Raw genomic sequence first — 19,953 nt, 5'->3', positions numbered from 1 at the left:
TTGGAGCCTCGAGAAAAATACACTGGCTTTCTTTTATTCTCTTTTTTCTTTGTCTTCTCTCACCCCTCTGTTGCCCTGAGCAACAACTTGGGTATCAGTTGTTCTTGGATTACTCCAATAAAAGACAGATTCTATTTAATGTGAGAGCTGAAAAAACGACTAGAAATTTAACACAGTAGTTATTTTGTTTGTCAAAACAAAATAAGAATCCTTTAGAATTTATCAAAACAGGCTGTTGAGAGTCTTTTTACTTTTTAGGGTAAATATGACACAAGGGACAGCTTTAGAACAAGCCAACATTACTAAGATTCAGGCATGTGCAACTGGTACAGTTCAGTAGTACACAGGGGCTCACACGGATGTGCTACAGGCCAGAGACTTAAGTTACAAAATACAGTCATATTACAGTTAATACAGACAAGTATAAACCACTGCTCTCAGATTCTGCACACTTAAAAAAAACAAACTTTATACAATAATTGAAATTATGCATTTCTACTCAGATTCTCAGGGCATATTACAAACACACTGAAGCCTAAAAGCTATGGTCACATTCTGGTTCTGTTCCAGTGATGTACACTCACGTGAAACGCTGTATTCGTCGCCTGTGAAGTAAACATCTGGCTGAAGTGCAATAGCTGCTGAGTTAAAAATATTTCCATAAAAAGGTTTAGACTGAAATAATCCTAAACATGAGGATGTTTAACAACATTGGGATGTTTAGGATTATTTTGAGAGTCTTTACAAAGAGTTCTTAATGAATTACAGAAATAGAAGCAGTTAGGAAATTTCAGTGTATTCTTTTTTTTTAACACGAGTAAACAAATACTGGATTTAAAGTGCAGCTTCTTTCTCCTCTCCCTTCGACTCTCCCTCCCGAAGAAGATCAGGTCTGTATCCATCTTTAGACTGTCCACGGAAAGCTGGTGCGGGACAGTCAAGTCTGTTTGTCTCGAAAGTCAGAGATGGCCTTCCACAGCGTGCAGAGCATCCCTCCCCTGGTGACAGACAAGAACAGGGTGAAGAGCACACTTCATCGGAAACACTGCCCTTGCAACACAAAAGTGACTTCCTGGCTTTCAGCTGCTCCGATCAGAACATGAAGATCCCCAAGTCTTATCAGGCACTCTGTATTCTTTTTGTATATATTTTCTCATCGTCCCTCCAAGCCTCTCCTTTCCACTCCCACGAACCCCCGGGGCCCAAAGCATCATTTTAGATTTCCAGCTCTTTTGAAATGTGTCTTTATAGAGGTGGGTGGGAGTAACAGTTACGTATACGCATGGCTTGAGAGAAAAACGAATTATTGTAAGAAACTGTATCAGACTATACCAGGTATTTGGATGGCAAATCAACATGTCACCTGAACATTTCTAATAAGTATGGCGCAATCATGAACTAAATTAGAGCCTTTGTTTGCGGCAGCTTTAGCACATCTGCATGTCTTAGTGTGATACGCTATCAGGAAAATTCTTCCTGTTGATTTGCATTTACTAACAGAGAAATATTGGTTATCAGAGCACCCAATAATAGCCTGGTCCACCTAATTCAGTTTACTCAGAGCAACTGGGAACCAGAGAGCTCTGCCCAGGATTGCAGAGCGGGTTAGAGCTGGTGAGGGACCAGGCCGGGCAGGAGCCAGGCTTCCTGGTCTCAGCCCAGTGCTCCTTCCATCACGACAACTGAACAGAAAGAAAAGCAGTACCTTAGTCTCAGGCATTTTAAATCATCACGTGTAACATAGTAGAGGACATCCACTAGTGAATAGTCTTCAGCCAAAAACTGTGGAGAAAATAAAATATGCACAAAAGTAAAATGTTTTATACACCTTTAATAAATAGCAAACTATCCATAATGTCAACATTGGCAATAATAAAAAGTGAATCCAAGAGGAAATCCACATAATCTTCTGGAATTATTAAGGGAAAGTCCCCCCATTACAAAATAATTACAGAGAAATACATGCATATGTTTTCCACATGCATAAGGATTACAAGCAATGCAGAATTTCTGAATGATCTTCTAATGAGTAGATAAGACTCGCCTGTTATCATGTCTGCTGCTTGTAAGATAATGTTTGCATCTGAGAGGGTGGTACTGTGTACCTTTATTTTTCTCATGTGGATAAAAAATGTTCCTGGAAAGGTATTCCTTACACTTAATTTCTGGACTTATTTTTCATGGCTAATAAAAGGTACTTTCCAATAATTACTACATAATCAGAGTCCTGAATTTAAGTGAAGGTTTTAATTTTAAATCTAAAAAAAGGGGGCAATGATTTAGTGGATCACGAATTACTACTTTTTTATATTGATGTTTTAATAGTTTTTAACATTGTGAATTTTGGGTTGTACATTTTTGTTTGTCCATCACCATATATATGTCTCCCTTCACCCCTTGTGCCCACCCCCACCCCCACCGCCCCTGGTAACCAACCACAATACAGTTTTCTCTGTCCATGTGTTGATTTATATTCCACATATGAGTGAGATCATACAGTGTTTGTCTTTCTCTTTCTGGCTTATTTCACTTAACATAATACCCTCCAGGTCCATCCATGTTGTTGCAAATGGGACGATTTTGTCTTTTTTTGTGGCTGAGTAGTACGCATTACTATTTTTAATTGCGATTTGAATCTAAGAGGGATGAATATTTGAGAACTTGATTGGATGCGTTATTTCCAATAGGCAAGAGAGTTGTTTAAATTTATATAGTTTGTTATGCAGATTTCTAAGAAGACCCTAAATTTTATTTAGTGGTCTAATAAATTATCAAGTCAAGAGAAAAGACATCTTTATTCTTGTTATTTTTTAAAATTTAAATATAAAACTGAAATCAATGTAATACTGTATTAAGGCTCTTCTTATAAAATGAAAATATAACTTCTTATTGTGTGTATATGTGTGTACATATATGTACTCTTAAAACAAATAAATGCTATTCATGCTGAATACAAAAGTCTATAAGGAGCAGGGACAAACTAGGTTATTATAGATAGAATATGGTTTATATAGAAAGTGTCTGTTTCTGACATAAGTTTACTAACTAGATCTATTTTATTAAATAGCAATAAATACCCGCTGCCCAGTGGAGTCTAATAATGTTGCAAGAGAATTAAAAAGTTAACAAACAAAAGAAAGAATTGGAAACAGAAGAACCTTTTCTTTTAACTCTGTCTTGGTTTTTCCCACTCTTCCTTATTTTCAATTCAAAAACATCAAAATCCTCAGGGGTTCTGGACCACAAAGCCCTTGCCTGCCTCACTACTGGTCTTTGCACATTCTGCACCCCTGGCCCAAGGATCTCCTCTTTTTGTGTGTCCCCCACCCCAAACATACACACAATGGCCTAGTTTGTTCCTGTGCCTTCCTTCAGACTTTACCACATCCATCACCTCTCAAAGAACCTTCCCCAACTTCTCCCTCCCTCTGTCTCATATGCATGCTGACCTTTCCTTCATGCAGTTTATCAGGGCATAATTATCCTTCTATCTGTGGAATAACTTGATTATCATCTGCCTACCCTGGTTGTCAGCCTTGGGAGGGCAGGGCTGGGTCTGAGTTTCTCCCCAGGGTCTCCCCGTGCCTAGTGCACAGGAGGCACTCAACATTACGACATGAGGTGAAAGAATGCTTGTCCCACAGATGGTTTTCTTTACCCGACTTATAGTGTCTTCATCAGCTCCGTTTTCTCTCAGCCACTCAGTAAGTTCAGAATCTTCAGTACTTGTGCCAGGAGAATTTAGGTCACACACAGGCAATCCAGGGATATCTGGAACAGAATTAGGGGCGGGCATTCTTAGCTTTACCTGACAGAGGTCATCTGAGACCCTCCCAGTCAACATTTACTGATACTTTAAAAGATTTTTCTCTATCAGAAAATAATGAATAGAAATCATTGAGATTGGCAGTATAAATGATAATATAAATAAAAACTCGTAAAGACTGCTTCATACATTAGTAAGTGGAGAGTCAGAAGCAATCATGTAATAACACTCCCACCTCATACTTCATATCAATTTTATAGTTTCTTAGAATACAATGATGCACACAAATTGTACAGTGTATTTTTCATGCAACAAAGGTGAGCATAATTACCAGAGAACCATGTAATTATAATAGTCTATTTTTCCACTATTTGCAATACTATGGAAGAGCCATATATCTGATCAAACAACTATAAATTTTATTTTCCTCTAAACTGGCTAAATAAGATTCTCTAAAGATTATCTTTCACCTCCAATTTCTCACAGAATAGATTTCTTCAAAGTTCTAATCTCTGACTTGTTTTAATTGAGATATAATTGACATATAACATTGTATTTGTTTTAAGAGTATCCAATCTATGACTTTTTATTACTACATCTTTATTCTATTTAAGCCTTGTCAAATTATAAGAAGGGAAAAAAACTAGAATACACAGAAGACACATGCAAAGTGCCAAAAAACAGTATATTTTATTCTAGTAATCTCATTGTGAAATCTTTAAGCAGAAATAAAGACAAAAAATGTGGAAAGCCCTGTTTACCTCAATAATATACAATCTCAGGAAAAGATGACTACGAATCATCTTATTTTTACTGTACTTATAAGAAATGATGTTCACTACAATTAAGAAGTGGATATTTTCTAGAAGCAATTTCTGCTTGTCATTGTGGTGCACATGACAGATGCTGACTAAGCCATGAAATAAACTGCTGTGGGGCAGCCTGGCTGAACAGCACAGCTTTACAACTGTCTGCTGCTCACCTATCGGTTTGGACTTGAGCTTCAGGTGTTTGATTTCTTGGTCTTTTTCTTCAATTGCTTGATGAAGGAGTGCTTGTAATTCCTTCTCTTTCTGAACCAATTCCTCCAGTAATCTGCAGAAGAAAATTACATGGTTGAGGGGAGCAGCCACAGTGACCTTCTAGAAGTGGGCTTCGCAAGCTCTAACGAGCACGACACCCCTGGGATGTCCCTGAAACGAAGATTCTGACCCAGCAGCTCTGGGCAGAGGGCCGAGACTCTGCATTTCTAAGGAGCTGCCATGTGCGTGGCACAGATCCCACGTGGAGCAGCAAAGCTACGCAAGACACGGTGCTTCCAGACAAGAATGCAAGACCTCCATCCCCAACTGTCTGCCCAAATTTTCAGAGATGTTGCTCTGCTGTTTCTCTTTATGACCACAAATGGCAAAAAAAAAAAAAAAAAAGAGAGAAGAGTTTACATATGATATTAACAGACCTATTTTTACATGTATGGCCCCTCATCAAAAAAAGTTGGTCGGTATGGGTAATAAAATAATCCCTGCAAAGCAGAAAGGTAGTCACTTTTTTTTAAACTATGAAAATTTGAGGGGCTGGCCCGGTGGCGTAGTGGTTAGGTTCGTGCGCTCCACTTCGGCAGCCTGGGGTTTGCGGGTTCGGATCCTAGACATGGACCTACACACCGTTTATCAACCCATGCTGTGGAGGCATCCTACATACAAAATAGAGGAAGGCTGGCACAGATGTTAGCTCAGGAACAATCTTCCTCACCAAAAAAAAAAAAATTGAGAAGGAACTAGAGGTGAGGTCACCTACAGTCCCTGGCACCTAACAAGCGTTCAGTAAACATCAACGGTTGTTGCTCGGGCTGTTGTGGTTGTTACCACTATTCCTCCCCCCTTCTACGGGGGGAAGGATGGCTGTGTTCCTGGTACATTCAGTTCCTAGTTGGCATCTGATGCATTTTCCAAGGAAACAAGGAGAAACGGAGATGTGATTACATGTAGTTCTGATTCATGAAGGTTATCTGGGCAACTGAGAGCCAACCGGTAACCCACTCACCATTTCCAACACTGTTCCCTGAGGGAACACTCCATGGTATGAAGAGAGATGCTCTGGTTTTTTAGAAAACTGTCTCTGAGTAACCTGGATTCAGAATTCTAATAATTGAGGATACGTAATTATTCCTAAGATCATTAAGATAAATAGTTGCGTACCCTACAGTGCTTAGCAAGCTGTATTTGTTCCATTTTCTGAGTACTGATAGATTTAACTCAGGACCAGATTCCATTCCAAGAGTCTGTTTCTGCTTCAGTTGACAGGTTCTGGAGGCGCAGCTGATAGCAGCCCTGGGCTCACATCCTGGTTCAGCCAGGCACTCCCTGTGCTAACTCGGACAGACGGCTCAACGCCTCTGGGCTTCGGCTCTCTCGACTGTAACGAGGGAAAGCAGAACCTCCTGAAGGATTACCACGGGCATTAAATGACACAGCACAGGGCGGGTGCACAGTGCCTGGCCTCCCACAAGGCTTCTCTGCTCCCTGCTGTGGCCTCAGGCTCTGGGAAAGAGCCCCCCAGGGCTCAGTAGGGGTTCTTTCCCTGAACCCCAGACCCCACCCCTTTTCTGCAGGACACAGAGTCCTGAGGCCCTTAGGTAGGAGCAAGGATTATACAGAAGGGCAGGTCGCAGAGTCAAGACAGAAGGAAACTCCAATGAGAGGCAGCCAGAGAAGGCGGTTTGAGGAAGACAGCTGTTTAGAGACAACTGCGGAGTCAGCCGCACACAGAGAGGGGGACCGAGCAGAAGGAACTGAGACCAACAGGGAAGCAGAGGGCTAGGGGGAGACTCATCCACTCCAACACGAACGGTGCTCAAATAAAGGGGTGCCAGCTCAGTACGAATTTGTAAGCTGGCAATTTTTTGATCTGGGATGTATTTTTGTCTTCCTTGCTAATTTACACATATGAATAGTGATGGCATATTCTTACTGTTTTCTCAAAGAACAGAGACATTTTCTAGACTTTAACCTATCTTTATCTAGACCATATGTTTCCTTTTTATCTTTAAAAGTCAGAGTTTAACAATGGAAGCAAAGGATTGGCAGGTCATCTCATTTGCCCCAAATCCTGCTCTTAAAATTATCTACTTTAAGGACTATTCAGTCCATCAGTTTTATTTTGTCTTCACTTAGTAGGGAAATCCTTCAAAACCAAGGCAACTGCCTGCCTCTCTGTTCCAGGAAAGTCTGACAAGGATCTACCCTGAGGTCAATTTTTTAACTCAGATGGGTGGGCTGGGGAGGGGGTTTGTGGGTAATTCCAGAACTGCAGGACTGGGAGATTAGACGACTAGTCAGCTGCTCCTGCAGCAGAGTTTAACTGACTCTGCATTACTGTCCCAAGTTCCTGTGTGAATGAATCATTTTTGGAACATTTTATGTAAGCATATCCTTAAATATAAGCAGAACATACACGCTAAAGCCATTTCGTGACTTTCTGCCGTTAGTATTATTGATGATCTAATAACTGAGAGCTGGATAAACCTGATTTACCTGCATCAGTGATTCTCCTAAAAATAAGATTAGTATTTCTAACATGAGGCCTGCAACCTTTCCTAAAAACACTAACATTTCCTCTAAGTTTATTCTGCAATACGTGTACTTCTGTGTATCAAGGAATGTTCAACTGAAGATGACAAGGACCATGTGGAGTGACTGGGCCCTTCTCTCCGTGGCTTAGCACTTGGACTAAAGCAGCAGCCTTTCATCAATGTTGTGCTTTGTCCCACTTTTCTGGGGGTGATGGAGGAGCTGTGGGAGATACTAGTCAAAAAAGACAAAGGGGCTGAGAATCCTGTAGGTTTCACAGATTCAAGTGTAAATACGTAGAGAAAAGACATAAATGTGTGGGCTGTTGTGGAAAAGGCAACTATGTTCTAACGTAATAGAGAAATGTGGCAAATCCTGGTCTTTTCAACAGAGATGGGCGGCTGTGGGAAGCAGGCCCTCAGCAGCTGATACCCTCACAACAGAGACGGGAAGACTTGGAGAAAGCGGCTGGAGAAGGGCAGCCCTGGGGACTGCCGATGTGCACACGTGGGGGACAGCGCAGCGACAGGGTGTGAGACAGGTAAGTCCACCGGCTATGGAGAGAAGGGAGAGGCTGCATCTGGGGGAGGCGGGTTCCATGGACACAAGCCAGGGTATGCAGACAGAGGTTTTAGGGCCAGAGAAGCAAACAGACCAGCCAGCTGGTAAATAAAGTAGCTTTATTGTCAGTGTGATTCTGACTGGAAGTCCTGGTGGAGGAGGAGTCGGCAGACTGGACCTAAACAGTAATGAGGGAACTTTCCAGAGATCAGAGCGGGGTGTAAAACACAGCTCCATTCCGGACTGGGCGACACAGAGTAAACTCAAGTGAACACCAGCTCTAAGGGATGGACCATCATAACTGACTACTACTTGAGGAGAGGAGGAAACAAGGCACCAAGATACAGACAGACATCTCGGAGGAGAAGAGACTCAAATTCTTTTCCCCCAAGTCAGAGATGGCAAGTAAAGAGCTGGGCTTCAGAGGACAAGATGGGGGTATGGATGTCAGAGAGCCACTGTCCTTTCTCCATGCAAATCACAGAAGATATGATGGACTGACTTAATCATGAACCAAATGCACGTTTCTGAATACCTGATGAGCTCTCTACTACTTGGACTAAGTGTGGTATTCAAGCTGAACTTTAAAAACCTAAACTTAGGACTAGAAATAAAATATGTTTTATCTCCCTGGTGAACAACTAGAATTTTCAACCAAGGTTTCTAAATATTTGAACAAGTTTTATTGATTCAATCCAAAAAAAAAAAAAAGTTTTCCCTGTAAACCCAGAGCCATAAAGTCAGTTGCCCACATGTCGGCTGTGGCTGGCTCGGGAAGCTCTGTCATAAAGATCCGGACCTTGACCGGTGCCACGTCTGTGAAGAGCAGGAAACATTTACTGTTCACTTCATAACCTGCCCACGTGGGTGCTGTTACCAAATTCTCAAAGGAAAATTAAACCCCAGACACGATACAGCACATTAAAAATAAAATAGAATCATAAACGTGGCCAACTGATCATCCTGCCACGGTTCTGAAATGCAAGGCTTTAGCACCATTCGCTATCTCCTCAAGAAGAGAGAGCTTCCTCTCCTGAAAGAACCTGATACCCCAAATCACAGGCTTTCAAGAACACGGGTTTCTGTTCGTACGTCTGTCAGCTCTCTGTCGGGCAGCACAAGCTGCTTTGAGTCTGTGAGGCTACGACTGAGTTCCCCTGAAAATCTCAGTGCTCGTGGAGAGAACGCAGCGACCCAAGAAACGGTGCTGAAGGAGGCTGGAACTCGTAGAAGCAGAACGTGCATCTGACTAGAGACTGAGATAAGTCTCTCTCGTTTATAAAGAAAGGCATGAAATCAAGTTTACGTGAAGGGGAAAAAGGAACCATATTGTGTATTTTCTGTGGACCAAACTTTAAAGTAGACCAAAAACACATGCGCTTTCATAAAAGTAAGAAAAAAGAAGCCCGGCCACGTGGGAACAGCATGTACCTGTTTGTTTCTATCTTCATCCTCCCGAGCTGGACGGTCAGCGACCGGTGTGCGCTTTGGGAATCATGCGAGACCGTGGAGCTGAGCGTGCTCACCCCCGAGGTGGCCACAGCATCGTCGAGGACGGCATGGGGTCTTCGGACGGTCTGATTTGAGGGCTGCTCCTCATGGTCATCTTCTGCCTCCAAGTCTTCTTGATCGGCGGTGTCACTCTCGGACGCAAGGCTGAAATGGGGCCTCAGCTCTGTAAAGCATTGTATCAACAGCCATGTTAATAAAATACGACTGATGCCTTCATTTCTTCAGACATGAATGTCATCTCCCCTGCCATCAAGAAGATATGTATCCCAAACTGCTCCTCCAAAAGTGGGGATGGATTTCTGCACATTAATTCAGGTTTGTTCTTCCAGTGAATTTGCAAAATTCACAGCATATATAAACTCAGAATGATCTAATTCAAACAGAAGAAAAATGTTCACACTGTACATAAGGTATGTGGGAAAAATGCTAAAATCAGAAAGGCAATTATGTAAAAACCTGTTAAGAATATAAAAATTTGTTCACACAAGTAAAATTCATTTTTTAGATTATATAATATCTGGCAACCATTAACTCACTTAGAAGTGAGGGAACTGAGATAGAGAGAGATTATATAAACATAAGTGAGTACATGGAACGCTTTTTGCCTGTAGCATTCACAGTGTAAGGGGATGGGGGCAGGGACAGAGAATGCCACACACGCTGATATTCACTCTAGCAAGATTCTCTTTTTGACTCTTGGGTTGATTTTCAGCATATGTCTCACCCTAACCTGTTGACTAACCACCAAAATTTACAGTGCAAAAGTCACAGGTCTCCAGCTTAAACCACTGTACGACACAACTTCCTCTCCACATCACTTTAGAACCTAGATGATATCTTCCCACAGAAAAAAGTTATAAATTGTGATTACGTTCTCAACATGGCCCACAAAAAGGAATTACCTTCATAATTTAAGTGAAATCAAAGCAGAAATACTGGATCTTGACTCCATGTGCTATGGCACATGGAAATTTTACTGGATCACAGAACCCAAGGAGAATCTGATGGGGCCGCAGAGATTCTCCAGAAGAAAAGCACATTCACACATTTTGCCTAGATTTCCTAAGGGCTCACAGCCTCCCAAAGCCGGTCCCGAGACCCATGAACCACGGGTGAAGAGCCCCTAGGAGGGGGAGAGGGCTCCAGTGGGAGTGATGGAAGACCCCACCCCACCACCCCAACATGGCCACTGCAGCAAGGCCACCCGAGGCCTCCTCGTTGCCAAGTCCTCCCAGTGACTCTTCTCTCCTCTAAATCCCTGGCTGCTGCTTCTCTCCTTCAGAGCCTTTTGTCCACTACCTGCCCCTTAGAAGCTGGAACCTGGCACTCCACCCTTCTCTTTACGTTTCTACTTACTGTCCCTGGATGAGCTCGTTAAGATCGGTGGAGGTTAAGTACACGTCATGTGTGGAGGACACTGTATTTCTAGCCCTGATCCTGCTACATTCAGTATCTGCTAGAGAGTCCTGCTGGGGAAGCACTTCAAATTCAACAAGCTGAATAAGAACTCATCTTTTGCTCATGACCAAAACCAGAGGGCCCTTCTTCAGGGCCAGGCTACTGTATGTAGCCCTGACTTTCTTTATCTTTATTTTTAAATTTTTTATTGTCGTAAAAAAAAAATGCATGACATAAAATTTACCATTTTAACCATTTCTAAGTGTACAGTTTAGCAGTAAGTATATTCACATTGTTCTTCAACCAATCTCCAGAACGTTTTCATCTTGCAAAATGGAAACTATACCTATTAAACAACTCTCCCTTTAACCCCCTCCTCATCCTTGGCAAACGCCATTCTCTACTCTCTGTTACTATGAATCTGACCACTATAGATACCTCACACAAGTAGAATCATGCAGCATTTGTCTTTTTGTGACTAGCCTATTTCATTTGGCATAATGTCCTTAAAGTTCATCCATGTTGCAGCGTGTGTCAGAATTTCCTTCCTTTTTGAGGCTGGATCATATCCCACGGTAGGTACAGACCACACTTTATCCATTCTTCCATCAACAGATACTTGTGTTACTTCTGCCTCTTGGCTATTGTGAATAATGCTGCTATGAACTTGGGTGTGCAAATATCTCTTTGAGATCCGGCTTTCAATTTTTTTGATATATGCCCAGACAAGGAATTGCTGGGTCATATAGTAATTCTATTTTTAATTTTTTCAGGAGCCACTATACTGTTTTCCACAGTGGCTGCACCATTTTACAATCCCACCAACAGTGTGCCAAGGTTCCCATTTCTCCACATCCTCACCTTTACCTCTTAAGGTTCACCAAGCTCCACCTCTACTCTGCTTCCTGCATTCTCTCTGTTCTCTTTCCAAAACTCCATTTCCTAATTCATCCATAGTAGGACTGACTCAAAACCAGGTTTCAGTTTTGTACACCCTGCACCCAGTATAGGGGCTACGACATGCGAGGCTCTCAAAAATGCTGGCAGAATGGAAGAGTTATCCTACTAGGATGCTTTGTATTTAGAACGGAACAAGATATTGAAAAAAGATCTTACTTTAAAAATAATTGAAGAAAGTGCAATTCTAGATTAAATTAGAACAAGATCAGGCCTTTTAAAATTTTCTAAAATTAATCTTAAATTTCTTTTATGGTCTATAAACTGAGATTTTAAAAACAATTTAAAGGTTTTTGTTGTCCTGTTGAATATAACCTCACTTCTGGGGAGGGAAAATTTCTGACATTTATTATTATATTTAAATAACCCTTATATTCCCCTAGCTCTGTACACTTTAAATTATCATAAATTATTATTTTCTGTATGTATAAATGACTGAAAAATCCTCTCAAATAATTTGAAGCAAGTAGAAAATTGTAAGTGAATGCAATCCTGTGTTATTTTGGTCTTTGATGGTGGCTCCCTGAGTACACATCATCAAATTACACATTGTAAAACATGCAAATGCGACACAGCATCTGGTCCTTGACTCTGAAGGAGAACAGGGTGAACGTACAGAAGAGCTGTAAGGGCGTGCACAAAGATAACACGAAATTATAAGTGCAAATTAACGCAGCTAAAAGATCTACGATGACCTCAGTTACAGACCTAGCTGCATACACAATCCGCGTGGACATGCGTTAACAGTGCTGGGGGGTAAAGGAAGCACATTCACAGTGACTAGGTCCAGTGGTGGTTTACTCACTGATGGATTCACGGGGGCAGAAGGGCCTAAGCAGGTTCTGGAGGAGGGGAAAGCTCTGACTTGGTGGAGAAAGGGGGAGAGGCGTTTGAGAGAAGGAAGTTCGGTTGGTGGCCCGGAGCCCTCTGAGAAGAATGGAGAGCAGATGACCGTCAGGAGAGAGCCGAGTGTCGGGAGAAAGGCAGGGACTCAAGGGGGCCTGGAATGAGTGGACAGTGTTTGAGCCCGTGCGTGGGAAACTAGAGCTGCTGCATTTTCCCAAAACAGGAAGATGGGGTCAAACAACAATACTATTCCCACCTCCCCAAGGAAAATAACTAGACCAAGCTTCCTCAACACAGGGTACGTCTGATGCCAGATAAGGTCCCAACACTCGTCAGTGCAGCGGACGGTACCCGCATTCAGCTCCTCAAATGTGTAGAAGGCTGGTCATTTTACACGAACGTGGATACAGGCACATGACTGATTCAGCCTAACAAGGGGCAGTAATCTCAAGTGTGTCAGCAGTTTAACAAACTGTCGTTACTAGTAGCCTGCCTACATTATCAACTCTCTCCCTCTTGCACTGCCACCGTGGGCTGACGCTCAGCATCTCTCCATCGGGTCACCCCAGCCAGACTGCCCTTGAAGAGTCACAACAGATGCTCCATGTTGCCAATAATCTAACGGTCAATTCTTGATGACACAGGGGGAAACGGCCCAAGAAAGAACCTCTTAGGGGCTTGCACTATACTCTCTGTTCTGTGTGCTCTTTTTGGAAGAAAGAAGATTGAACACTTTTTTATTTTGAAAGAATTTCAGAATAACAGAAAAGCTGCAAAAGCAGTACAGAAAGTCCCTGTATACCCTTCTGCAGCTCGCCCTAAACTTAACATCTTACACAACCTGGGCGCTGTTACCAACACCAGGAAGCTAACACTGACACAATAAGACTAAGCCATCCATGGCCCTTACTGGATCTCACCAGTTTTCCCATCATGCCCTTTTCCTGACCCGGAGTCCCACCCTGCAGGCAGCTGTCAGGCATCCTCAATCTCACAGCCTGCGACAGCACCTACTACTTCTCCACCTCCTGCGACTTCCATGCTCTTTAGCAGGACTGTTATTCCGTACTTGTCCCTCATTTCTGGTTCACTTCTGTCTTGTCATGATCAGGCTGAGACTATGGGTTTTTGGCAAGAATACCACAGAGGCGATGTGCCCTTCTGCGTGCATCATATCAGGAGTGCACGCTGCTGACCTTCCCCTTGGTCTGTGGCGAGGGGGGGCGTCTGCCAGCTTCCCCCACTGTCAAGTCACCGTCTTCCCTTTGTAATTAGTGAATATCATGTGCGGAGATATCCTGAGATCCGTCAAACAGCCTGTTTCTCATCACTCTTTGCCCGCTGATTTTAGTGGCCACTGATGGTTCCCGGCTGCAGCGATCATCCCTGTGACGTTTGCCTCATGGTGATTTCCGTTTCCCTCGTTCCCTCTACATTTATTAATTGGAATTCTGCTAAAGCAAAGAGCTGGCCCTTCTCTTCCACATACTGATATATTCAATTACGTACATCAGTATGGACTCACAGATATTTAGTCTATTCTCTGGGCTATAATCCAGTACTATCATTATTTTATTGCTCAAATTGTTCTGCGTAGACTTTTGGGAACTCCTTCAAGCTGTCTCCAGTGTCCTGTCAATAACTCTCCATCATTTTGGGGCACTTCGTTACTTTTCTGCATCACAAGGTGTTCCAGGCTGACTCTGTACTTCCCCTGCCCCAGCCTGGAATCCACCATTTCTCCAGGGAGCTCTGATTCCTCGTATTGGAGAAGGTTTGGAAACCAAGATCTGGGTCCTCCCAGCAAACAGATCAAGGAAATGTATGTTCTAATGATGGTATACTTTTGAATTTTTCTTTTCTTTAGCATGTTATTCAAAATTTGGTAGGTTAATTGTAGTATTTTGTCATCCAAAAGGAATTTTTATCAGGGAAATATGAAGACAGGCATTTTTAATGTAGTTTCTTTAAATCTTAACTGTATAACAAAATCTATAGGGACATTTGGAAACTTGATAGAACTGTCATGTGCCTGAAATCAATTCATCTTGTTCACATATTTCATTATTTACATATTGGTGTATGGTACATACTGTCTTCCTCTGTCCTGAGAGGAATATAAAAAATACTTTCTCTATTTAATTCCCTAAAATTTCCACTTTTTTTTTTTGCTTTCAAACAGTAATTTCAGTTGCCATCTGAGACTCCTAGCGGCCTCAAAGAAACCAATTTCACAGTGGAAGGACAAATAACTTTCCTTAGCAAACCCTTTTCATAGAGAATGTGCCTGTTCCACATGTGGGTGGGCTAAAGCAGTGCCCACTGTTGGGACACGATGTGGGGAGACGCGCCTCTCTGCACTCCCATCACTCTCCCTAAACTTTACGGTGTTTCACCCATAGTGTGATCATCATGGTACTTCTTAAACTTTCAAAGAATTTTAGATTTACAGAAACGTTGCACACATAATACACAGAATTCCCTTATACCTTCCCCCAGGTCCCCTTTATACATCTTATATAACTGCTATATTTGTCAAAACTAAAAAATTAGCATTGGTACAGTACTACTAACTTCATTCAGGCTTCATTCTAACTACAGACTTCATTCAGATGACACACGTTCTTCTATTCCAGGATATAATCCATTGCATTCAGCTAATCAATTTTTAAAAGAAAGTTTTTAAAAATTACATTAACAGATCATTTATATGCTATTGAAATTATTTCAAAGTATAATCCCTCCCTCCTCTCCTCACTTGGGCATCCTTAATTTAGGTCCTCCTGTGTGTGACCCAGGGCCTGTCCCCATCCCTCTCACGGACACACACCTGTCCTCTTCACCCCTTGTACCTGCTGATACACAACCCTCCATGGTCACTGCCACACCAAGCTTAACCCAGTGTAAATCATCCGAGTGCGAGTATCTGCTGACTTCCTCCGAACATTCCACTCAGTTAACATTAGCACTAGTCCCTTAGGTTCACATCCAACTGCTGCTCGTGTTTCAAAGCCTCTCTAGAATTTTTTTTTTAAGTTATGCAAATTTCCCACACTAATTTGTTATAATCAGGTGAAACTCATTTACTTATCATTTCAACCAATATTTATCAGAGGTCTACTGTTTTCCAGGCACTGTGTAGACAACATGCTCGGCACAGAATAAAATATAACAGACTCAGTTACCTTCTGATGAAGGAAACAGCCACTGGACAAGAGAATAAAGTAGTTTCAGATTGGGGCAAGTGTCACAAATGGGAACAACTATCTCCAAGGGGAGAGAATAATGGGGGGCCGACTTCAGATGTCATGGTGGGTCAGGACTCTTGGAAGAGGCATCTTATAAACTGAGACCCTAAGAACGCAAAGGTGCGTGGAGAGGGATGAGGGTGAGGTGGGCTCCATGAGGAGGAACAGCAGGGTCAGGGGTGTTAGGACTTCTATTTCTTTCTTACGTAAGAAAGAATTAAATTAATCCTTACTACTGTTTATCATAAAGATTGACAGTGGTGCCCTCATGCTCAAATCAAAAAAGGTATTCTGAGAGAAGAGAGGGAATTCCACAACTTGGAAGGGTTGATGGCAACTTGCAAGTTTGTGGTACCACTTATAAATGACCTAAGTTTTAAAATATTTCATATTTATCTTATCTTTTTAAATTTCTATTTTAGAATGCTTTATAATACACGTACAAATGAGTACAACAGAATATGTTTCTAATTTATAGATCTAAATCTATCATCTATCTACACACACACACACACACAGGGGGGAAGAGCTTTGCTTAAACCTTTTATTAATGGGTAGACTACCAAAAAACCTTGAAGTCTGCCGTGGAGTATGACTACATCTCTCACTTACTCAGTCACACCTTGTTTCCTCAACACCACTGCTTCTGAATCTCACTGCAGACAGAGCTGGGATCTGTCCAGACCAGTGATTTTCACTGGCTGTGCATCAACGTGACCTGGAAGCTGGGAGATAATCAGATTCCTGGGCTTTGTCCCCAGCAAATTCTCACTCACTCAGTCTGGGCGGGGGCTCTGACAGCTGAAACTTTGAAGAGCTCCTTACACCACTCAGTGTGCTGGTAAAGGACAGCATAGGAAGGTGTTTTGTGGGCACAGATACCTGTATATTGAAATGCATATGCATCTGGGTAATCCGTATAGTTTTCTCTTTCTCTTCACATCCAAATACCCTCTCAAAGGCAAGGACGCAAGTCTCCCTGCTCAGGGTAAACCTCTGGCCTGGTGTGCCAGTGCTCAGACTGTATGCACTAGATTACTGCTCAGGGTAAACCTCTGGCCTGGTGTGCCAGTGCTCAGACTATATGCACTAGATTACTTCTCAGAGTAAGCCTCTGGCCTGGTGTGCCAGTGCTCAGACTGTATGCACTAGATTACTACTCAGAGTAAGCCTCTGGCCTGGTGTGCCAGTGCTCAGACTGTATGCACTAGATTACTACTCAGAGTAAGCATCTGGCCTGGTGTGCCAGTGCTCAGACTGTATGCACTAGATTACTACTCAGAGTAAACCTCTGGCCTGGTGTGCCAGTGCTCAGACTGTATGCACTAGATTACTACTCAGAGTAAACCTCTGGCCTGGTGTACCAGTGCTCAGACTGTATGCGCTAGATTACTACTATTCGGTGGCATTGGAAAGATAAAAATAAAAGGCTAACCTGGTCTTAAAAGCAGTAAGGGGACCATAAATGATGGATGAACAGTAATCTAAAATATCAAACACTAAATATTTGCAAAGCAATGAAATATTTCTGACCTGGAACCAGAATGGTAATGGCCGTCTGCACTGCCTTCCGGATGATACTGTCTAAGGCAAACATCCAGTGTGGCTTGATGTTATGATTCCGAAGAACTTTATTGACCTGCAGAAAGAGAGTGACATTTTTTCTACTTTAATTTTTAGTTGCAAACAACCTAGCTGATACAAGCATTTGGACGATATTCTATCAACAAAAATAACTAAGTTTTCTTCACCCTGAATTGTTAATAATTTCTTTATATCACTGGAAAACAAATGAAAAGTTGCCATTTCAAATTAAAGTGAAAATGAGATACACTGCTTAAATGAGGCCGTCTAGTTAATGGGAATGTTGCTTCTCTGGGACTCAGAACATGCAGCTCCCACCTTTCATGACGTCTGCAGACTGGATGGTGGAGGTGGTAAAGGAGGAGAAAAGAGACCAAGGGGCTTTAAATAAAAATAAACACTGTTCTTGAATGTTATGACTCTGCCATGTGTTCTGGTGACTTGGAAAAGCAGGTAGAGGGGAAACAAGCTGTATGTGCTACCCACAGATTGGCCACAGCAAATGGCTTGTTTTCCTTCCCACAGTCATTTATACCTCTGTAAACAGGGGAATCATTTGCTAGAATATTCCAGAAAAGCTGGAATTTAAGTGTACAGTTCAGTGGCATTAAATACATCCACACTGCAGCCATTACCACCATCCATCTCCAGAACTCTTTTCATCTTGCAAAACTCAGACTCTGCACCCATTAAACACTAACTCGCCACATTCTCTCCTCCCCCAGCCCTGGGCACCCACCCTTCTACCTCCTGTCTCCATGAATGGGAACTCTAGGTATCTCCTATAGGGGGAATCATATAGTGTTTATCCTTGTGTGACTGGCTTATTTCACTTAGCGTAACGTGTCAGAATTTCCTTCCTTTTTAAGGGTGAATAATATTCCATTCTGTATGTAAACCATGTGCATTACCATCTAAAAAATAACCTTTATCATAAGGCTAAGAGAGGCTCATTTAAATTTGGGTTAACTCCACAAACTGATGGTTGACACAGGCCTCCAAGGAAAGAGGCTATTTTCCCAACAGGACTTTGACTAGAGGCCTTAGAGGCAGCTGGGGAGAAGGTGACTTAGACGGTGACGCAGTTGCAACCCCATGCCAAAAGCTGGCGTACCAGCAGCTTATTCCTGTCCTTGGTCCCTCTTCACCAAACCCCCCAGTTCAGGGGGAGTCGGTCTGAGAAATTCCTCACAGTAGTAGCTCCCAAGGAAGGGAACCATTGCCAGGTTCCCACTTGTTATAGAAAATCCTTTCAGAATGAGACTGTCCTGGTACCTTCATTTCCTTAAAGGGTCTGCCTGCTTATTTGACTAACGTCTGGCGTATCATTTAGTAAACTAGAATACTTCTCTCAGAGTCACACACAGAAGATGGAAGAGGGATCCTCTACAACCACGACATGCTCCTCATAGCTCTTCATTAAACAGGATATTACATAGGCCCACTCACTGGGTTCATTCCCATCCTGGACAGTGAGTGAGCAAGGGCAGGGGTATATTTGTGTGTTGAGTGTCTATGACCTGGGCCCGAGGCCCAGGATGATATCTAAACCACTCTCAATCTGAATTCTACTGGCCAATTTGCTTTCCAACCTCTCAACTAGAAGCCAAATGTGCAGGCAAGTACAAATTCACTCAATTATTCCATTCTATTTGCAGATGGTTGGGTTTGCCTCATTGCAGGGTAAGTGTGCCTTCGGCACTGAATATTAGTGATGGGTTTGCCAGTTGCTTTCGCTTCCCATGACCTCAATCAAGTCAGGAGCCCTGTCCCCGCCCACGATGCAGCACAGAGACCACGTGGCTTACACAGAGTCTCAGAGAACATCAGTGGTAGACCACGTGGCTTACAGAGTCTCAGAGAACATCAGTGGTAGATCACGTGGCTTACACGGAGTCTCAGAAACATCAGTGGTAGACCACGTGGCTTATAGTCTCAGAGAACATCAGTGGTAGACCACGTGGCTTACAGAGTCTCAGAGAACATCAGTGGCCACTGAAGGATTTTAATTTGGTTTTAGATCAGGGATCATTTGATGCACCAGATACAACTGTCAAGACGTCTTCCATGTAGGGGCAATAGACACATTAGGAATGAGTTAATTTGTGGAATTTAAATAAAATTTTGCAAAGTGCTTCCATATTCACACCACAGGCCTGTCAAGAACTCTTGTTTCAATCTCCTACACCTTGTAAGGGCCTTCTAGGAGTGGCTTCAGACTTTTTTGGTACAAAGTTCCACAGATAAGTCTTATTCAAGAACAACACATGGTTTTGATTCAGGCTTTTGAAAGACTGGCTTCTGGTCTGTGTTGCATAGCTACTCAACTGAGAGAGAGGAGTCCTCAGCAATCTCTCATTAGATCATGTGGACTAATTTTCATCCAGTGATGCCCCAAACTCTGAAGTATACTGCTGGCTAGGAAATAGTGACTATTTATTAAACAAACATGTTTAAAATGTTCTGTATGGAAAGCAGAGAAAAATTGAAAGAAAAAAAGTTGTTTGGTTTT

At 42.4% G+C, this 19,953-nt stretch overlaps 1 protein-coding gene across 4 annotated transcripts in view; it reads right to left on the bottom strand.

Moving 5' to 3' along the window:
* Positions 1–19,953, bottom strand: part of MAP3K5 (mitogen-activated protein kinase kinase kinase 5) — a 186,922-nt gene continuing 166,969 nt past the window's right edge. For 3 of the 4 annotated variants that reach the window (XM_058566201.1, XM_058566202.1, XM_058566200.1), the window contains 6 exons: positions 17,391–17,496; positions 9,328–9,571; positions 4,749–4,861; positions 3,659–3,771; positions 1,706–1,782; positions 2–998 (listed from right to left, as the gene is read on the bottom strand). In XM_058566201.1, the coding sequence (XP_058422184.1) occupies positions 938–998; positions 1,706–1,782; positions 3,659–3,771; positions 4,749–4,861; positions 9,328–9,571; positions 17,391–17,496 (714 nt within the window). In that variant the 3' untranslated portion in view covers positions 2–937. Of the gene's footprint in view, positions 999–1,705; positions 1,783–3,658; positions 3,772–4,748; positions 4,862–9,327; positions 9,572–17,390; positions 17,497–19,953 lie in introns of all 4 variants that reach the window. The other variant, XM_058566199.1, reaches the window with a different exon arrangement.

This window comes from Diceros bicornis, chromosome 23 (assembly GCF_020826845.1).
Source record: "Diceros bicornis minor isolate mBicDic1 chromosome 23, mDicBic1.mat.cur, whole genome shotgun sequence".
In the NCBI taxonomy this organism is placed as follows: domain Eukaryota; kingdom Metazoa; phylum Chordata; class Mammalia; order Perissodactyla; family Rhinocerotidae; genus Diceros; species Diceros bicornis.
The sequence above is the reverse complement of the archived record's forward strand: the minus strand, read 5'-3'. Positions and strand labels throughout refer to the sequence as shown.